Source organism: Salmo salar, chromosome ssa16 (assembly GCF_905237065.1).
Source record: "Salmo salar chromosome ssa16, Ssal_v3.1, whole genome shotgun sequence".
NCBI lineage: Eukaryota > Metazoa > Chordata > Actinopteri > Salmoniformes > Salmonidae > Salmo > Salmo salar.
This window is the reverse complement of record NC_059457.1, coordinates 52,900,614-52,917,617: the sequence shown is the minus strand read 5'-3', so window position 1 is coordinate 52,917,617 and position 17,004 is coordinate 52,900,614. Positions and strand designations below refer to the sequence as shown.

Genomic DNA, 17,004 nt, shown 5'->3' with positions numbered 1-17,004 from the left:
TTATTTATTTTTTGCCATAGCGCTACACAGCTGATTCAAATAATCAACTAATCATCAAGCTTTGATCATTTGAAGCATCTGTGTAGTGTAAGGGCAAAAACCAAAAACCCCTTGAGGTCCCAGGGATCGAGTTTTGGAAACGCTGTGATAAAGGAAAGGAACTGTAAAAACAAAACTATTGAAATGTAGCCATAGATTTCATAATTGATTACATAAAGTGGCCTGTACTCTGGTCTCATATCCTTCCCTGATCAATATCTAGCTAAATAAATATTGACTGATCAATATCTAGCTAAATAAATATTGACTGATCTATATCTAGTTAAATGAATACATGGTGAAAGAATATTTAGGAATAACTCCTAACTAACGAAACAAGGAAAGGATTCCTGTTTACTTCATTGAGATGCACCCCATAACCGAAAGGTTGCAAGATGAATCCCAGAGTTGACAAGGTAAAAGTCATTGCCCCTGAACAAGGCAGTTAACCCGCTGTTCCTAGGCCGTCATTGAAAATAAGTATTTGTTCTTAATAACTGACTTGCCTCGTTAAATAAAGGTTAAATAAAACATACCTGCTACCCAGTTTTGATGGTAAAGTCTAATTGGTCCGAATGCTGACAGATTAAACCAATCAGTATTAGTTGTAGGCGGGATATTGGACCTCTGTGCAAAATAGGCTGATACGGGGTCATAGTGGATAGTGATGTGGGTTAGTGGGGGAAACCCAGATGGGAAGAGTGAGCAATGTGTTGAGGTACAGATTGTGAAAGCATGTCCTGTTATATTGCAGGCGGTATACTGAGGATAGGAGGACATTTTTCTGGGAGATGGCTGAGTTGGTTGTCACCACATTTTCGCATGTAACAATTATGGTCTCAAATGACAGGCATAACGAAATAGCAAGGAAATTGTTGTGGTTTCTATCCTCCGGCCTGCAACTAGGATTGTGAAGTTATTAGCTATTTAAATGTGTAATTCGCACTCCGACCTGAGAAAGGCAGCGAAACGCAGTGCTGCATCGAGCCTGCCGGAAACGGACAAGAACAATACGAGCTAGGCGGGGTTTATCAACTTGGAGGGAACTTCAACACAATAAACCGACAAAGGAAATGCAAGATGAAATGTCTATTTGTGTTTATCAAAATTGCAATACATAAATAAATAGACGAAGCCGATCAATCTCAATTAAATTGCTTATAGTTCGGTAGTAAAGGTAATGGCTTTGATGACCAGACGACATATTACAAAAGTACGCTAGTCATGCAGCATCGAAGCAAGACAAGTCTGGCAACACAGCTGTGCAAAGCTGTGAATGATGGAGAACCAAGGTAATGTGCTGTCATCTCTTTACCTAACTAACTAACGTTACTACCAAAGAGTTTCCATCTGTGCTACTTTAACGTTAGTAGTTAGTAGCTTCATCATTTCCAGGCTATGGCAAGCATGTATCATTGGAGTTATGAGAAGGGCCAGAGATACTAGAATAACAGATGCAAGGGGATCATAATATGTGCTACTGTACAGAAGGTAACGTTAACTATCTAACGTAACTAATTATAGTTAGTTAGATAACAACAGGGCTAGTTTAACTATTTAGTTCTGTGCTATTTAACTTCACCTTGTTGTCTGTAAAGTTTATACCAATTTTAATACATTTTACGTACATGCAATTTTAACACTACGTATGACAAAACCAATAACATGACTATTTTCTGAACATTATTTTAGAACCGTGCAGATTCTTCTCGCCCAAGGAGCAAATCCCAATCTAGTCGGAAGCAAAGGTGTTGCTGCCTTGCATTTGGCAGTTGGCAAAGAGACTGAGAAAAGTATACGTTGCCTAAAGTTAATTCTACAACATGGGGCAGACCCAAACGTCAGGTACTGGTAGACCTAAATTCAACTAAATAGGCTCTACTGTAAAACAATCTTATCTACTGTTTTTCCAATGAGCAGAACATGTTGCTTGCCATTATGTTGTATAGCTAGACATTCCGTACATCTTGCGACATGGCTATAATATGAATCACATCAAATTTTAGTGGTCACATATTTAGCATATTTAGCAGATGTTATTGCGGGTGTAGCGAAATGCTTGTGAGCTAGAATCAGAGCTGACATGTCTGTCGGCTCCATTACATGCTTATAACATGTCATAAACATGCATGCAGCAAAAGCTTTGCATCAAATTCGCTTTTTTTTTCTTCTTCTCCCATCCAGGTCTTCGGATGGCTTGACACCCCTGCACATAACAGCATTATGGGGTTGCTATCAGAATCTCAAACTGCTATTAAAGAATGGAGGGAACGCAAACTTAAAGGATCAGGTGGGAGAGGTTACATTTGAGTCTGATTTCACTCAGCTTTTTTGCACTTATGTTTAAAATGTAGGCAACGGTATGTCTGAGTTACGTTACTGTAAGACCTGTGAGTAGTCACAATTGCAGCAAGAAAGCAGGAGGAGCAAAGGAGGGTTTAATTTACATATTAACTTTGTTCTTCTGTACAGTGTTCTGTAAAACAACATCAATCAACTCTCTCTGTCTCTCCCTGTCTCTCTCTGTCTCTCTCTGTCTCTCTCTGTCTCTCTCTGTCTCTCTCTGTCTCTCCCTGTCTCTCTCTGTCTCTCTCTGTCTCTCTCTGTCTCTCTCTCTGTCTCTCTCTGTCTCTCTCTCTCTGTCTCTCCCTGTCTCTCTCTGTCTCTCTCTGTCTCTCTCTCTGTCTCTCCCTGTCTCTCCCTGTCTCTCTCTGTCTCTCTCTGTCTCTCTCTCTGTCTCTCTCTGTCTCTCCCTGTCTCTCCCTGTCTCTCTCTGTCTCTCTCTGTCTCTCTCTGTCTCTCTCTGTCTCTCCCTGTCTCTCTCTGTCTCTCTCTCTGTCTCTCCCTGTCTCTCCCTGTCTCTCCCTGTCTCTCCCTGTCTCTCCCTGTCTCTCTCTGTCTCTCCCTGTCTCTCTCTGTCTCTCTCTAGCCTACTTTGAGTTGTTTTGGTGTGGTGGTCATTATTACAGGGCAATTCCACGGTAACATAGTGAGATTTTTCACTTTAAAATGTATGTAAAAAAACTACAAAAACAATGAAGGACAAAGTTAAACCATACAACTCCATGAAAAAATGGCTATTTTTACCAATTTCCACTGAACATTTTTGCAAAAAAAATACATTTACTTGAAGAACAGTGCAGATGCAAAGTTTGTTACAGAATAACAGTTTGTACATCTTCAAAGCATTATACAAATCTGAGTCTCACTATATTACCAGGAAATTAAACACTGGACAATATCTACTTTTTTCCCCCTCCAGATTTTGAAACAATCACCACTTTTTCCTTCTTCATAACCTCATTTCCAGTACGGCAATCAGCCTCACCTACTCCTTATGTTGTCTCATTGCTCTCGTCAGGAAGGGAACAAACCAGGTGATCTGGCACAACAACAGGACAACAGCAGATGTGCCCACCTCCTTCAGGAGTACCAGTCTCAATCCTTGGACACAGAGGAGGAAGATCTGCCTCAATTCCAATACTGTAAGACATTGTCTAGACCATTTGTGATGCATCACATTGCAAACTCTGTGACGCGTCACTGTGCGGCTCGATTGGTAAGAGCAAGGCCCTGGTGACGCCCCGGGTCATGGGTTCAATTCCCTTGGGTCACAGACTGACTGTTGTAAGATGTGTTGGATAAAAGCGTATGAAAAATGGCATATGTTGTTATAATTGTCTGATTTCTAAAGAGTCTAATTACTTTGTCCTTTTCTATTTCCTGCAGCTGTTTACAATGGCCAAGGTGACGCGTCAAGCTACACTGACTCCGAAGACTGCAGCGTTATCTCTCACAGCATGTCCTTGCTGAGTGACTTTGGGGAGGGCCCACTGAGTAGCACGCGTCAGACCTCATTCTTTGAATTGTCTGCTATTAGTAACAGGCACAGTTGGAGAGGAGGATCCCATTCAGGGGCGTCTGATTATAAATCTAACCCTGAGGTGCGCCACACCAATGAGTGGGAAATGGACTCTGACTGGGAGCCTCCGTCAATGTTATCCAGCACTCGTATGTCCGTCGCAGGTCCTAGAGCCGCACTTCCTGTACTTCAAGAGGACGTACCACTCACTGACTGCAGTGCGCTGCATCCGCCCGCAACCGGGAACAGACTCTCTCCTTCTCAGTTGGACCTCCTCCCTCCTTGCTTTTCACGACGCACGAGCCGCAAGAGTGTGAGCTTCAGAGAGGAAGTGGACGAATACTTCCCTGTTTTTAGTTCAAAATCTCTGAGGCAGGAGCCAGGGGGTCAGGGTATTGCCTACTCTAAAGACTGTACTCTCGACTTCTCGGAATACTCTGAGTTCCTGGATCCAGAGCGCACGGCCACCGTCCTACATCACCAGGGGATCGACGTCACGTCCCCTGAACATGTGTTTGTATTCTCCAAGGATAATAATGAGTGCACTGAGATTGACATGGAAAAAACTGTTGTTGGACACTTCCCATTTGAGGAAGAGAACGGAGAAGTCATTGAGAACCAGGTAGAAGAAGTGAAGGTCCCTGAACGAGCATTATGTGGCTCTGCTAGCGGCAGCAGTAGCAGCGGAACTAGTAGGTACAGCAGCTGTGATAGTGACCATTACATTACAACCCTGGAGGCGTCCCCCAGGTGGGTCTCACCCTCTGAAGAGGAGCGTAAAGTGAAAAGCAGAGGTGTCGAAGATGACAAACACACACAAAATCCAATGAACACTAACAATGTAGATACTGATGAAACTCCCAATAGCTCAAAGAGGTCAAAACCAGCCATGGAAGAACTACCAGGCATGGTACATAACCTTACATTGACTGACAAAATATCTCCAACCAAAGGTCCAGGTTGTGAAGAGATATATCCAGATGCTGTCTCAGCGGGTAATGGTGAAGAGTTGTCAACAAGACCGACTGAATGCACTCCCAGACCGACTGAATGCACTCCCAGACCAACTGAATGCACTCCCAGACCTGGTTCTACTCCAGCATTGGAGGAGGACCTGCCTCTGACCCCAAGTCCCTTTGTCACTGGTAGGACGCACTCGCGGCTGAGTCGCTGCTCGGTAATTAGCAGCAAGACCCCCGAGAGCCTCCTCTCCACCTCCTCGCTGTTTGAGCAGACCTTGCCTACGCCAACACGCACACGCCGCCAAAACATCAAGTCGCAAGGCAGCGACAACGTCTTTTACGACACGCCATGCGGTCGTAGTCGCACCCCAGTCATTTCTGGAAACAGGACAGGTAGTACTTCTGGGGACTCATTTGTCATCTATGAGAGCCAAGAGCCTCAATATAGCACTCTCAGAGATCAAGGGTCATATGTCAGTGCCAGCCAAGCAGACACCCTCATCATCGCTAAGGACGACAGAGGTCAGGGTTCTTGTGTTAGTGCCAGCCAAGCGGACACCCTCATCATCGCCAAGGACGACAGAGGTCAGGGTTCTTGTGTTAGTGCCAGCCAAGCGGACACCCTCATCATCGCCAAGGACGACAGAGGTCAGGGTTCTTGTGTTAGTGCCAGCCAAGCGGACACCCTCATCATCGCCAAGGACGACAGAGGTCAGGGTTCTTGTATCAGTGCCAGCCAAGCGGACACCCTCGTCTCTAGAACCATGGCTGACACAGTCATCAGAACTCCAAGTTTAACTGACAAATTCTCTCTACTGGATCGTTACTTTTTAAAAAATCCTCACAGAGAGCCTTTACCCACTTATCTGAGAAAAGACCTTCTTGAAGGTGGAGAATTTCTAACCGACGATTTGTCCAGCTCCAGTGATGCAGTGACCAAGGAGGGGACAGTTGGTGGCTTTGGGCCAAGAGTGGAGGAATCCTGGACCACAGAGGAGGCCGACTCAAGTTCATCTTTGTCAAGTTCCCAGACTCCATCTTCATCCAGCTCCAGTTACTTCTCTCCAAAAAGAGATCAGCCCCCGTCGACCCCAGGCACTACCCCGCGCTACAGCATGAGTCGACTCTCCCGCTTCCACAAGCCCCAGCGGCTGGCCAGCCTCTCCTACACCCCAGGCGGACGTCCTCTAATACCAGACCTGGAGGAACCGGTGGAGTACCTCTACACGGACACGGAGCAGGGTCACGAACTGATCGAGACACACGTCCCACCTGCGGCCAACACCTCACTCAGCTCCAGCATGAGCACGTCCAGCAGCGAGGACACAGTGCTGTACGACTGGCGCTCCCTGCAGGGCAGTGGAGGAACGGTGGCCAAAGGGAAGGAGAACCAGGAGCCCGTGGTGGCTCAGGAGTGGTCAGAGACCAAATGCCTGACGGACAAGGAGCTGAGACGCAGGCTTGTGGAGATGGGAGAGAGTCCGGGACCCATAAGTAACCGCACCCGGCCAGTGTACATGCAGAGGCTAAGGCGGCTGTTGCTCGAGCCGGCCGCTCAACAACAACTGCCGGACCAACCCCAAGGTAATGTTCCTTTCAGTTGTGTTAACTTTCAATCAAATTTCATGATGACGTCATTAAAGTTAGATCAGAGATGTAAATGAGGGGGTAAACACTGTTGATAATGCAAATAACATTTTATCCGTCACATGTAGACGAACCGAACGAGTGTGTGCTAATACCTTCACTTGAAAAACAAGAAGAAAATGTCAATAGTATTGTTTGTCCGTTTTGAGACACCGTAGCCAGTATACACTTCCTCAAAACAGTCAGAATCTAAGATAACTCAAGAAATCTGTCATTAATTTTAACGTTTTTGTCGAGGACATCTTAGTCTCGCAATTTTATATCAAAGATGTTTGGTTCAGTATTTCTGAAATAAAATGATTCCTGCTTCATTGAATGGCAACAAAAATCTCTACTGTTGACCAAACGCAGACGAAGGGGCATAGACTTCAGCTACCGAATTTGGCTCACCTCAAGAAAAATGTTTGTGCACACGAACCACCGAAAAAATCCTTGCCGAAGCCCACGAACTGTTTCGGGTGGGAAGCATGAGGACGCCTTAACAGTGAGAGTGAGTAACAGAGCTTACTTATGGGCTCTTCCCCAACAATGCAGAGAGAGATATTACTTTTCAATTCTATCACGTAGTAATAAATACACAATGAGTAACGATAACATGGCTAAATACACAGAGTACCAGGTAATAACATGGCTATATACACAGAGTACCAGGTAATAACATGGCTATATACACAGAGTACCAGGTAATAACATGGCTATATACACAGAGTACCAGGTAATAACATGGCTATATACACAGAGTACCAGGTAATAACATGGCTATATACACAGAGTACCAGGTAATAACATGGCTATATACACAGAGCACCAGGTAATAACATGGCTATATACACAGAGTACCAGGTAATAACATGGCTATATACACAGAGTACCAGGTAATAACATGGTTATATACACAGAGTACCAGGTAATAACATGGCTATATACACAGAGTACCAGGTAATAACATGGCTATATACACAGAGTACCAGGTAATAACATGGCTAAATATACACAGAGTACCAGGTAATAACATGGCTAAATATACGCAGAGTACCAGGTAATAACATGGCTAAATATACACAGAGTACCAGGTAATAACATGGCTAAATATACACAGAGTACCAGGTAATAACATGGCTAAATATACACAGAGTACCAGGTAATAACATGGCTAAATATACACAGAGTACCAGGTAATAACATGTCTATATACATGGGGTACCAGTACTGAGTCCATGTGCAGGGGTACGAGGTAATTGAGGTAGATGCACTATATATACAAAAGTATGTGGACACCCCTTCAAATTAGATTTGGCTATTTAAGCCATACCTGTTGCTGACAGGTGTGTAAAATCGAGCACACAGCCATGCAATCTCCACAGACAAACATTGGCAGTAGAATGGCCTTACTAAAGAGCGCAGTGACTTTCAACATAGGACCATCATAAGATGACACCTTTCCAACAAGTCAGTTCGTCAAATTTCTGCCCTGCTGGAGCTGCCCCCGGTCAACTGTAAGTGCTGTTATTGTGAAGTGGAAACGTCTAGGAGCAACAGCGGCACAGACGCGATGTGGTAGGACACACAAGCTCACAGAACGGAACCACCGAGTCCTGAAGCGTGTAGCTTGTGAAAATCGCCTGTACTCGGTTGCAAAACTCACTACCGAGTTCCAAACTGACTCTGGAAGTAATGTTAGCACAATAACTGTTTGTTGGGAGCTTCATGGAATGGGTTTCCATGGCTGAGCAGCTGCACACAAGCCTAAGATCCTCAATGCGCCATGCCAAGCGTCGGCTGGAGTAGTATAAAGCTCACCGCCGTTGGACTCTGGAGCAATGGAAACGAGTTCTCTGGAGTGATGAATCACGCTTCACCATCTGGCAGTCTGACTGACTAATCTGTATTTGGCGGTTGCCAGGAGAACGCTACCTGTCCGAATGCACAGTGTCAACAGTAAGGTTTGGTGGAGGAGGAATAATGGTCTGGGGCTGTTTTTCATGGTTCGGTCTAGGCCCTTTAGTTCCAGTGAAAGGCAATCTTAACGCTACAGCATACAATGACATTCTAGACGATTCTGTGCTTCCAACTCAGTGGCAACAGTTTGGGAAAGGCCCTTTCCAGTTTTAGCATGACAATGCCCCCGTGCACAAAGAGAGGTCCATACAGAAATGGTTTGTCGAGATCGGTGTGGAAGAACTTCACTGGCCCGCACAGAGCCCTGACCTCAACTCCATTTGAATACCTTTGGGATGAATTGGAACGCCGACTGCGAACCAGGCCTAATCGCCCCAAAATCAGTGCCCGACCTCAGTAATACTCTTGTGGCTGAATGGAAGCAAGTCCCCTGCAACAATGTTCCAACATCTAGTGGAAAGCCTTCCCAGAAGAGTGGAGGCTGTTATAGCAGTAAACGTGGGACTCACAGCATATTAATGCCTATGATTTTGTAATGAGATGTTTGACAAGCAGGTGTCCACATACTTTTAGTGATGTAGTGTATATACTGTAGGTAGGGATAACGTGACTAGTCAATGGGATGGATAATAAACTGTAACAGCAGCGTATGCGCTGTGTCAAAAAAGTTAGTGGGTCAATGCAGATAGTCCAGGTAGCTATTTGGTTAACTATTTAGCAGTCCTCTGGATTGAGGGAAGAAGATGTTAAGGGTCCTGTTGATTCCAGACTTGGTGCAAGTTAGTTGTTAGCATAAAGTGGTTGGTTACCTACACCCAGTCAGGTGTTCAGTGTTTACCCACCTTCTGATTTTTCACCACTACATCCCTGGGTTAGTTACCCTTTTGAAAGATTATCCAATTAACTATTAGTACTTATGAAAATGCTCCTCTTTTTTCTTTTTTACTGTGGTGACTGACTGAGCTATGTCTGTTTTAGGTCCTGCGCAGGGATACAGTCCAGAGCTGTGTGTAGCCCTGCGGACGTTTGTGCTGCCCGACTGCCAGGACGACGAGCTGGCGCTGTGCCAGCAGTTCGACCAACCAGATCAGAACAGGAAGTGGCGGGAAGGCGTCATCAAGTCCAGCTTCAACTACCTGCTACTGGACCCCAGGTCAGTTGTAATCGTTTGGCTTTTCCAATGCCTAAATGAATCTTTCCTTTGCATCCTCTCACCAGAGAATAATAACCCTGGACCTTCTCCTCCCAATGGGGTGAAATTCATTGCAGATAGGCGATTTTTGATATTGAGCCTGGGTCATTTTTTAAACAACTTCATTTCATTATCTATGTTCCTCTTCCGGCCATTTTTTTTTTTTTTACTGCATCAGAGTAACAAAGAACCTACCGTATCGGAGTCATTCCATGAGCCCTATGGATTGTTTCCAGACCTTCATCAGTGCTATATTCTACGTGGGAAAGGGCAAGCGCTCCCGACCCTACAGTCATCTGTACGAGGCTCTAGATTACCACCGAGGAGATAAGACTTCTAAGGTTGGAGTCACTTTCTTTAACTACATTTGAACTTTTGGTAGCCATTTTGTTGTGTTTCTCTTGTTCTAGGGCTTATGTGCTTTCTCCTGTCGGTTGGTTGTATTGTAAAATACAGTATTGGTGCAGTGGGGGGGGGGAATTGGGTTATTTTGTCTTGACAAACAACAATGGCTACCAAAGTTCAAATGTAATATAAATGGCTAAGTGTAAAGTCATGTGAAATGGGATGTGGTCCACATTAATATGTTAACGTCCATATCGTTCCTCCTGTTTTTTGGGGGGACAGAAACTGTGCTCCAAAGTGCAGCACATCCTCCAGGTTTGGAAAGCCGAGCAGGGGGTGATCTCTCTGCACTGCTTCCAGAACGTCATCCCTGTGGAGGCCTACACGCGTGAGGCCGTCATGGTGGACGCCATTGGTGAGTGACCATTCTTTTATTTTGGGTCCAGTCTAAAGTGACTTATCCTCCTGTCCTTTTTTTGGTTTCTTTTTTTTTTTACTCATCTGAAAATACAGGTTATAAAACAAGTCGATATTGAGGATGCCTTTCAGACATTTCCTTTCACTGGTGTAGTTCGTAACGGTCAGTGAAGATGGAGAAAGGGAGACGAGGAGAGGAAAACATCCTATGTAGCCTGGTTGTACTTCTATGTTCTGTGGGTCCCAAGTGGCGCAGCGGTCTAACACACTGCATCTCAGTACTACAGACCCTGGTTCCATTCCACGCTGAATCACAGTGGTCTAAGACACTGCATCTCAGTACTACAGACCCTGGTTCCATTCCACGCTGAATCACAGTGGTCTAAGACACTGCATCTCAGTGCTACAGACCCTGTTTCCAATCCAGGCTGTATCACAGCCGGACGTGATTTGGAGTCCCATAGGGTGCCGCACAATTGGCCTAGCGTCATCCGGGTATGGTTGGTGTAGGCCGTCATTGTTTATTAACTGACTTGCCTTGTTAAATAAAGGTTACATTTAAAAATATATATAATGTTAAGATGATGTCTTGAGATTTGATCTGCATCCTGAACTACATGACAATTTTAAGTGTTTAGGGCAACAACAAAAAAATCCCTCATTTCTTTCTAATGTATCATTTTGAGTCTCATTTTAAAGTTTTTTATTTTTATCGTACGAATTGTTTAAAAAATAAAATCAAAGTCTTGCCTATATACGAAACTAAAATGAATGCAACGATATAAAGATAAAGAGTTTGAACTAAAGAAACCTTCCCATTGCAGGGTTGAAGATGCTGACCAACCAGAAGCGAGGAGATTACTACGGTGTGGTGTCCATGTGGCAGTTGAAGAGGAAGAGGGAGCTGGGGGTGCACCTGCTCTACAGGGCCATGCAGATCTTCCTGGCTGAGGGAGAGAGGCAGCTCAGACCTCCTGATATCAGGGTGGGACAGTAGTGACCCCCAGTGGGTAGAGTTGGGTACTGCACCAACAGAAAATGAAAGTGTTTATTGAACAAGGTGTTGACTAGTTTGCTCCATTCAGACAAAACTTGGGCTTAAAGGTCCAATGCAGCTGTTTTTTTTTATCTCAATGTCAAATCATTTCTGAGTAACAATTAAGTACCTTTATTGTGATTTGGTTTTCAATTAAAATGATTAAAAAGGAACAAAAATAGCTTCTTAGACAAAGCAATTTCTCAAGCAAGAATTTTGATAGGACTGTCTAGGAGTGGTCTGAGTGGGGACATTTGAAAATGTACTAATTTACAGCCTGTTAATGTTACCAGGCAGGCCAAAACTCCATCCCACCAAAACAGGCTGACATTTCAGGCGGTCGTTTCAAACAGCTCTTACACTAAAAGAGCATTATCATAATTTTCACAATATTATTTCAAGCTCATAGTGTGGGAATTTAATAAAACACAGGAAAAACCACATTTTTGGCTGTACTGGGCCTTTTAAAGTGTAAATGTTTTACTTATTGATGTAGAAGAGATTGGCTTGTTGGAACACGGGACCAAGATATAGGTTATTTTTCTATACATTTTTGTGACCATGTCATACCTAGGCTCCTCAACCAGATTCACCTTGGAGCTCTAATGGTTGTCATTTCACCTTTCTGTCAGTTCTCCCATCTCCTTGCCTCCTCTAATCCCATCTCCTTGCCTCCTCTAGTCCCATCTCCTTGCCTCCTCTAATCCCATCTCCTCGCCTCCTCCTCTAATCCCATCTCCTCGCCTCCTTCTCTAATCCCATCTCCTCGCCTCCTTCTCTAATCCCATCTCCTCGCCTCCTCTAGTCCCATCTCCTCGCCTCCTTCTCTAATCCCATCTCCTCGCCTCCTTCTCTAATCCCATCTCCTCGCCTCCTTCTCTAATCCCATCTCTGCGCCTCCTCCTCCTCCTCTAATCCCATCTCCGCGCCTCCACCTCTAATCCCATCTCCTCGCCTCCTCCTCTAATCCCATCTCCTCGCCTCCTCCTCTAATCCCATCTCCTCGCCTCCTTCTCCAATACGTTTTTAGAATGAGCCGAGGAGAGACAATGTGAGGAAAGATGAATTGAGAAAGAGACAGAATGAGTCATTGGAAGAAAGACTGATAAGGAAAGCTTGTCCACTTACCTTAGCATCAGTTAAATATGTACGTCCATTAAATATGATGCAAATAGATGTATTTCTTTAGCAGAAAACCATTAGGCTTGTATTGTTAGTAGTTTGATGATTTTGTATGTGATTGTAGATAGTCTACCACCAGAATGAAAGCTCTACAAAGGAAAAAGTATTTTGTTAAAAATATTAAAAAAACATTGTCAAAACCAATGTAGGTCTATGGTCAAAACATTGGGTGGAAGCAAATCCCATTCACACACATTTTGAGGAATGAAGTGTTACTTACTGTTTCTGTTTTGTCAGATATATGAATTATTTGTTTGGCGATTCATTCAGCAGGATTTCATTGTTTTGTTTTTTTACCTCGGTCAAATCAATTACAGAAACTCGATTTGAACTATTTCACTTTACCAGGTGATATGATAAATGCATAGTTAAAATGAAGTTTCCAAACAAATGTCAATCATTTAATATAATAACAATTAAAAGAAAATGCCACCCGAAACTATTTTTGGTGTGTTTTTCATTAGTCCGTTGTTGATTTACAGAAATACAGCTGGTATGATGCATTTTACATCTTATGATGCGTTTTGCAGCATACAGTATGATGCTAAATGCATAATACCGGCTGTATTTCTATATTTTGAAAGTTATATTTTAAACTTGATTGCTGACATGCAAAACATTTTGGGACTAAATCAACAATAGACTAATGAAAGAAATACCAAAATATTTTTGGGGTGGAGTTTCCCTTTTAAGTACCTTACTGTCATTGCTTTAAATTAAAATGGTAAAAAAAATAGCTTCCTCGCAAAGCAAGGATTTGAATTGGGCTGTCTAGGGAGAGGAATACTGAGAATGAACTGTTGGCAGAGCGGTTTACAACTCTTTCTTATTGATCTATTACCAGATTTACTGCCTGGTGATGTCACCGTGGAAGACAAACTCCTTCCCACCACATCAGGCTGTCATTTCAAACAGCTCTAATACTAAAAGGGCATTGTCATAATATTATTTCAAGCTCATAGTGTGGGAATTTAATAAAACACAGGAAAAACCACATTTTTGGCTATACTGGACCTTTTAAAGTGCAAATGTTTTACTTATTGATGTAGAAGAGATTTGCTTGTTGGAACACGGGACCAAGATATAGGTTATTTTTCTATACATTTTTGTGACCATGTCATACCTAGGCTCCTCAACCAGATTCACCTTGGAGCTCTAATGGTTGTCATTTCACCTTTCTGTCAGTTCTCCCATCTCCTTGCCTCCTCTAATCCCATCTCCTTGCCTCCTCTAATCCCATCTCCTCGCCTCCTCTAGTCCCATCTCCTCGCCTCCTCTAGTCCCATCTCCTCGCCTCCTCCTCTAATCCCATCTCCTTGCCTCCTCTAATCCCATCTCCTCGCCTCCTCTAGTCCCATCTCCTCGCCTCCTCTAGTCCCATCTCCTCGCCTCCTTCTCTAATCCCATCTCCTCGCCTCCTTCTCTAATCCCATCTCCTCGCCTCCTTCTCTAATCCCATCTCCTCGCCTCCTCTAGTCCCATCTCCTCGCCTCCTTCTCTAATCCCATCTCCTCGCCTCCTTCTCTAATCCCATCTCCTCGCCTCCTCTAATCCCATCTCCTCGCCTCCTTCTCTAATCCCATCTCCGCGCCTCCTCCTCCTCTAATCCCATTTTCGCGCCTCCTCCTCCTCTAATCCCATCTCCTCGCCTCCTTCTCTAATCCCATCTCTGTGCCTCCTCCTCCTCTAATCCCATCGCCTCGCCTCCTCTAATCCCATCTCCGCGCCTCTAATCCCATCTCCTCGCCTCCTCCTCTAATCCCATCTCCTCGCCTCCTCCTCTAATCCCATCTCCGCGCCTCCTCCTCCTCTAATCCCATCTCCTCGCTTCCTCCTCCTCTAATCCCATCTCGCCTCCTCCTCTAATCCCATCTCCTCGCCACCTCCTTCTCTAATCCCATCTCCTCGCCACCTTCTCTAATCCCATCTCCTCGCCTCCTCCTCTAATCCCATCTCCTCGCCTCCTCCTCTAATCCCATCTCCTCGCCACCTCCTCTAATCCCATCTCCTCGCCTCCTCCTCTAATCCCATCTCCTCGCTTCCTCCTCCTCTAATCCCATCTCGCCTCCTCCTCTAATCCCATCTCGCCTCCTTCTCTAATCCCATCTCCTCGCCTCCTTCTCTAATCCCATCTCCGCGCCTCCTCCTCTAATCCCATCTCCGCACCTCCTCCTTCTCTAATCCCATCTCCGCGCCACCTTCTGTAATCCCATCTCCTCGCCTCCTCTAATCCCATCTCCTCGCCTTCTTCTCTAATCCCATCTCCTCGCCTCCTCCTCTAATCCCATCTCCTCGCCTCCTCCTCCTCTAATCCCATCTCGCCTCCTCCTCTAATCCCATCTCCTCGCCTCCTTCTCTAATCCCATCTCCTCGCCTCCTTCTCTAATCCCATCTCCTCGCCTCCTCCTCTAATCCCATCTCCTCGCCTCCTTCTCTAATCCCATCTCCTCGCTTCCTCCTCCTCTAATCCCATCTCGCCTCCTCCTCTAATCCCATCTCGCCTCCTCCTCTAATCCCATCTCCTCGCCTCCTTCTCTAATCCCATCTCCGCGCCTCCTCCTCTAATCCCATCTCCGCGCCTCCTCCTTCTCTAATCCCATCTCCGCGCCACCTTCTGTAATCCCATCTCCTCGCCTCCTTCTCTAATCCCATCTCCTCGCCTCCTTCTCTAATCCCATCTCCTCGCCTCCTCCTCTAATCCCATCTCCTCGCCTCCTCCTCCTCTAATCCCATCTCGCCTCCTCTAATCCCATCTCCTCGCCTCCTTCTCTAATCCCATCTCCTCGCCTCCTCCTCTAATCCCATCTCCTCGCCTCCTCCTCTAATCCCATCTCCTCGCCTCCTTCTCTAATCCCATCTCCTCGCCTCCTTCTCTAATCCCATCTCCTCGCCTCCTCCTTCTCTAATCCCATCTCCTCGCCTCCTCTAGTCCCATCTCCTCGCCTCCTTCTCTAATCCCATCTCCTCGCCTCCTTCTCTAATCCCATCTCCTCGCCTCCTTCTCTAATCCCATCTCCTCGCCTCCTTCTCTAATCCCATTTTCGCGCCTCCTCCTCCTCTAATCCCATTTTCGCGCCTCCTCCTCCTCTAATCCCATCTCCTCGCCTCCTCCTCTAATCCCATCTCCGCGCCTCCTCCTCCTCTAATCCCATCTCCTCGCTTCCTCCTCCTCTAATCCCATCTCGCCTCCTCCTCTAATCCCATCTCCTCGCCACCTCCTTCTCTAATCCCATCTCCTCGCCACCTTCTCTAATCCCATCTCCTCGCCTCCTCCTCTAATCCCATCTCCTCGCCTCCTCCTCTAATCCCATCTCCTCGCCACCTCCTCTAATCCCATCTCCTCGCCTCCTCCTCTAATCCCATCTCCTCGCTTCCTCCTCCTCTAATCCCATCTCGCCTCCTCCTCTAATCCCATCTCGCCTCCTTCTCTAATCCCATCTCCTCGCCTCCTTCTCTAATCCCATCTCCGCGCCTCCTCCTCTAATCCCATCTCCGCACCTCCTCCTTCTCTAATCCCATCTCCGCGCCACCTTCTGTAATCCCATCTCCTCGCCTCCTTCTCTAATCCCATCTCCTCGCCTTCTTCTCTAATCCCATCTCCTCGCCTCCTCCTCTAATCCCATCTCCTCGCCTCCTCCTCCTCTAATCCCATCTCGCCTCCTCCTCTAATCCCATCTCCTCGCCTCCTTCTCTAATCCCATCTCCTCGCCTCCTTCTCTAATCCCATCTCCTCGCCGCCTCCTCTAATCCCATCTCCTCGCCTCCTTCTCTAATCCCATCTCCTCGCTTCCTCCTCCTCTAATCCCATCTCGCCTCCTCCTCTAATCCCATCTCGCCTCCTTCTCTAATCCCATCTCCTCGCCTCCTTCTCTAATCCCATCTCCGCGCCTCCTCCTCTAATCCCATCTCCGCGCCTCCTCCTTCTCTAATCCCATCTCCGCGCCACCTTCTGTAATCCCATCTCCTCGCCTCCTTCTGTAATCCCATCTCCTCGCCTCCTTCTCTAATCCCATCTCCTCGCCTCCTCCTCTAATCCCATCTCCTCGCCTCCTCCTCCTCTAATCCCATCTCGCCTCCTCTAATCCCATCTCCTCGCCTCCTTCTCTAATCCCATCTCCTCGCCTCCTCCTCTAATCCCATCTCCTCGCCTCCTTCTCTAATCCCATCTCCTCGCCTCCTTCTCTAATCCCATCTCCTCGCCTCCCCTTCTCTAATCCCATCTCCGCGCCTCCTCCTCCTCTAATCCCATTTTCGCGCCTCCTCCTCCTCTAATCCCATCTCCTCGCCTCCTTCTCTAATCCCATCTCCGTGCCTCCTCCTCCTCTAATCCCATCGCCTCGCCTCCTCTAATCCTATCTCCGCGCCTCTAATCCCATCTCCTCGCCTCCTCCTCTAATCCCATCTCCTCGCCTCCTCCTCTAAT

The 17,004-nt window shown here is 46.1% G+C and overlaps 1 protein-coding gene across 1 annotated transcript; it reads left to right on the top strand.

Moving 5' to 3' along the window:
• Positions 1-157: 157 nt before the first annotated feature.
• ankle1 (ankyrin repeat and LEM domain containing 1) lies at positions 158-13,575 on the top strand. The gene is made up of 9 exons (XM_014149859.2): positions 158-1,331; positions 1,732-1,884; positions 2,224-2,329; positions 3,401-3,524; positions 3,769-6,447; positions 9,388-9,562; positions 9,780-9,942; positions 10,229-10,361; positions 11,188-13,575. Exons 1-9 carry the CDS (start codon positions 1,264-1,266, stop codon positions 11,358-11,360), a joined length of 3,774 nt encoding a protein of 1,257 aa, XP_014005334.2. The 5' UTR covers positions 158-1,263; the 3' UTR covers positions 11,361-13,575.
• Positions 13,576-17,004: the final 3,429 nt, after the last annotated feature.

What these genes read in the sequence shown, in the direction of transcription:
- ankle1 (XM_014149859.2), top strand. Translation starts at nt 1,264, where the DNA reads ATGCAGCATCGAAGCAAGACAAGTCTGGCAACACAGCTGTGCAAAGCT. An exon ending in TCTGCCTCAATTCCAATACT is followed by an intron (nt 3,525 to 3,768) that starts GTAAGACATTGT and finishes TATTTCCTGCAG; the next exon opens with CTGTTTACAATGGCCAAGGT. An exon ending in GAGGAGATAAGACTTCTAAG is followed by an intron (nt 9,943 to 10,228) that starts GTTGGAGTCACT and finishes TTGGGGGGACAG; the next exon opens with AAACTGTGCTCCAAAGTGCA.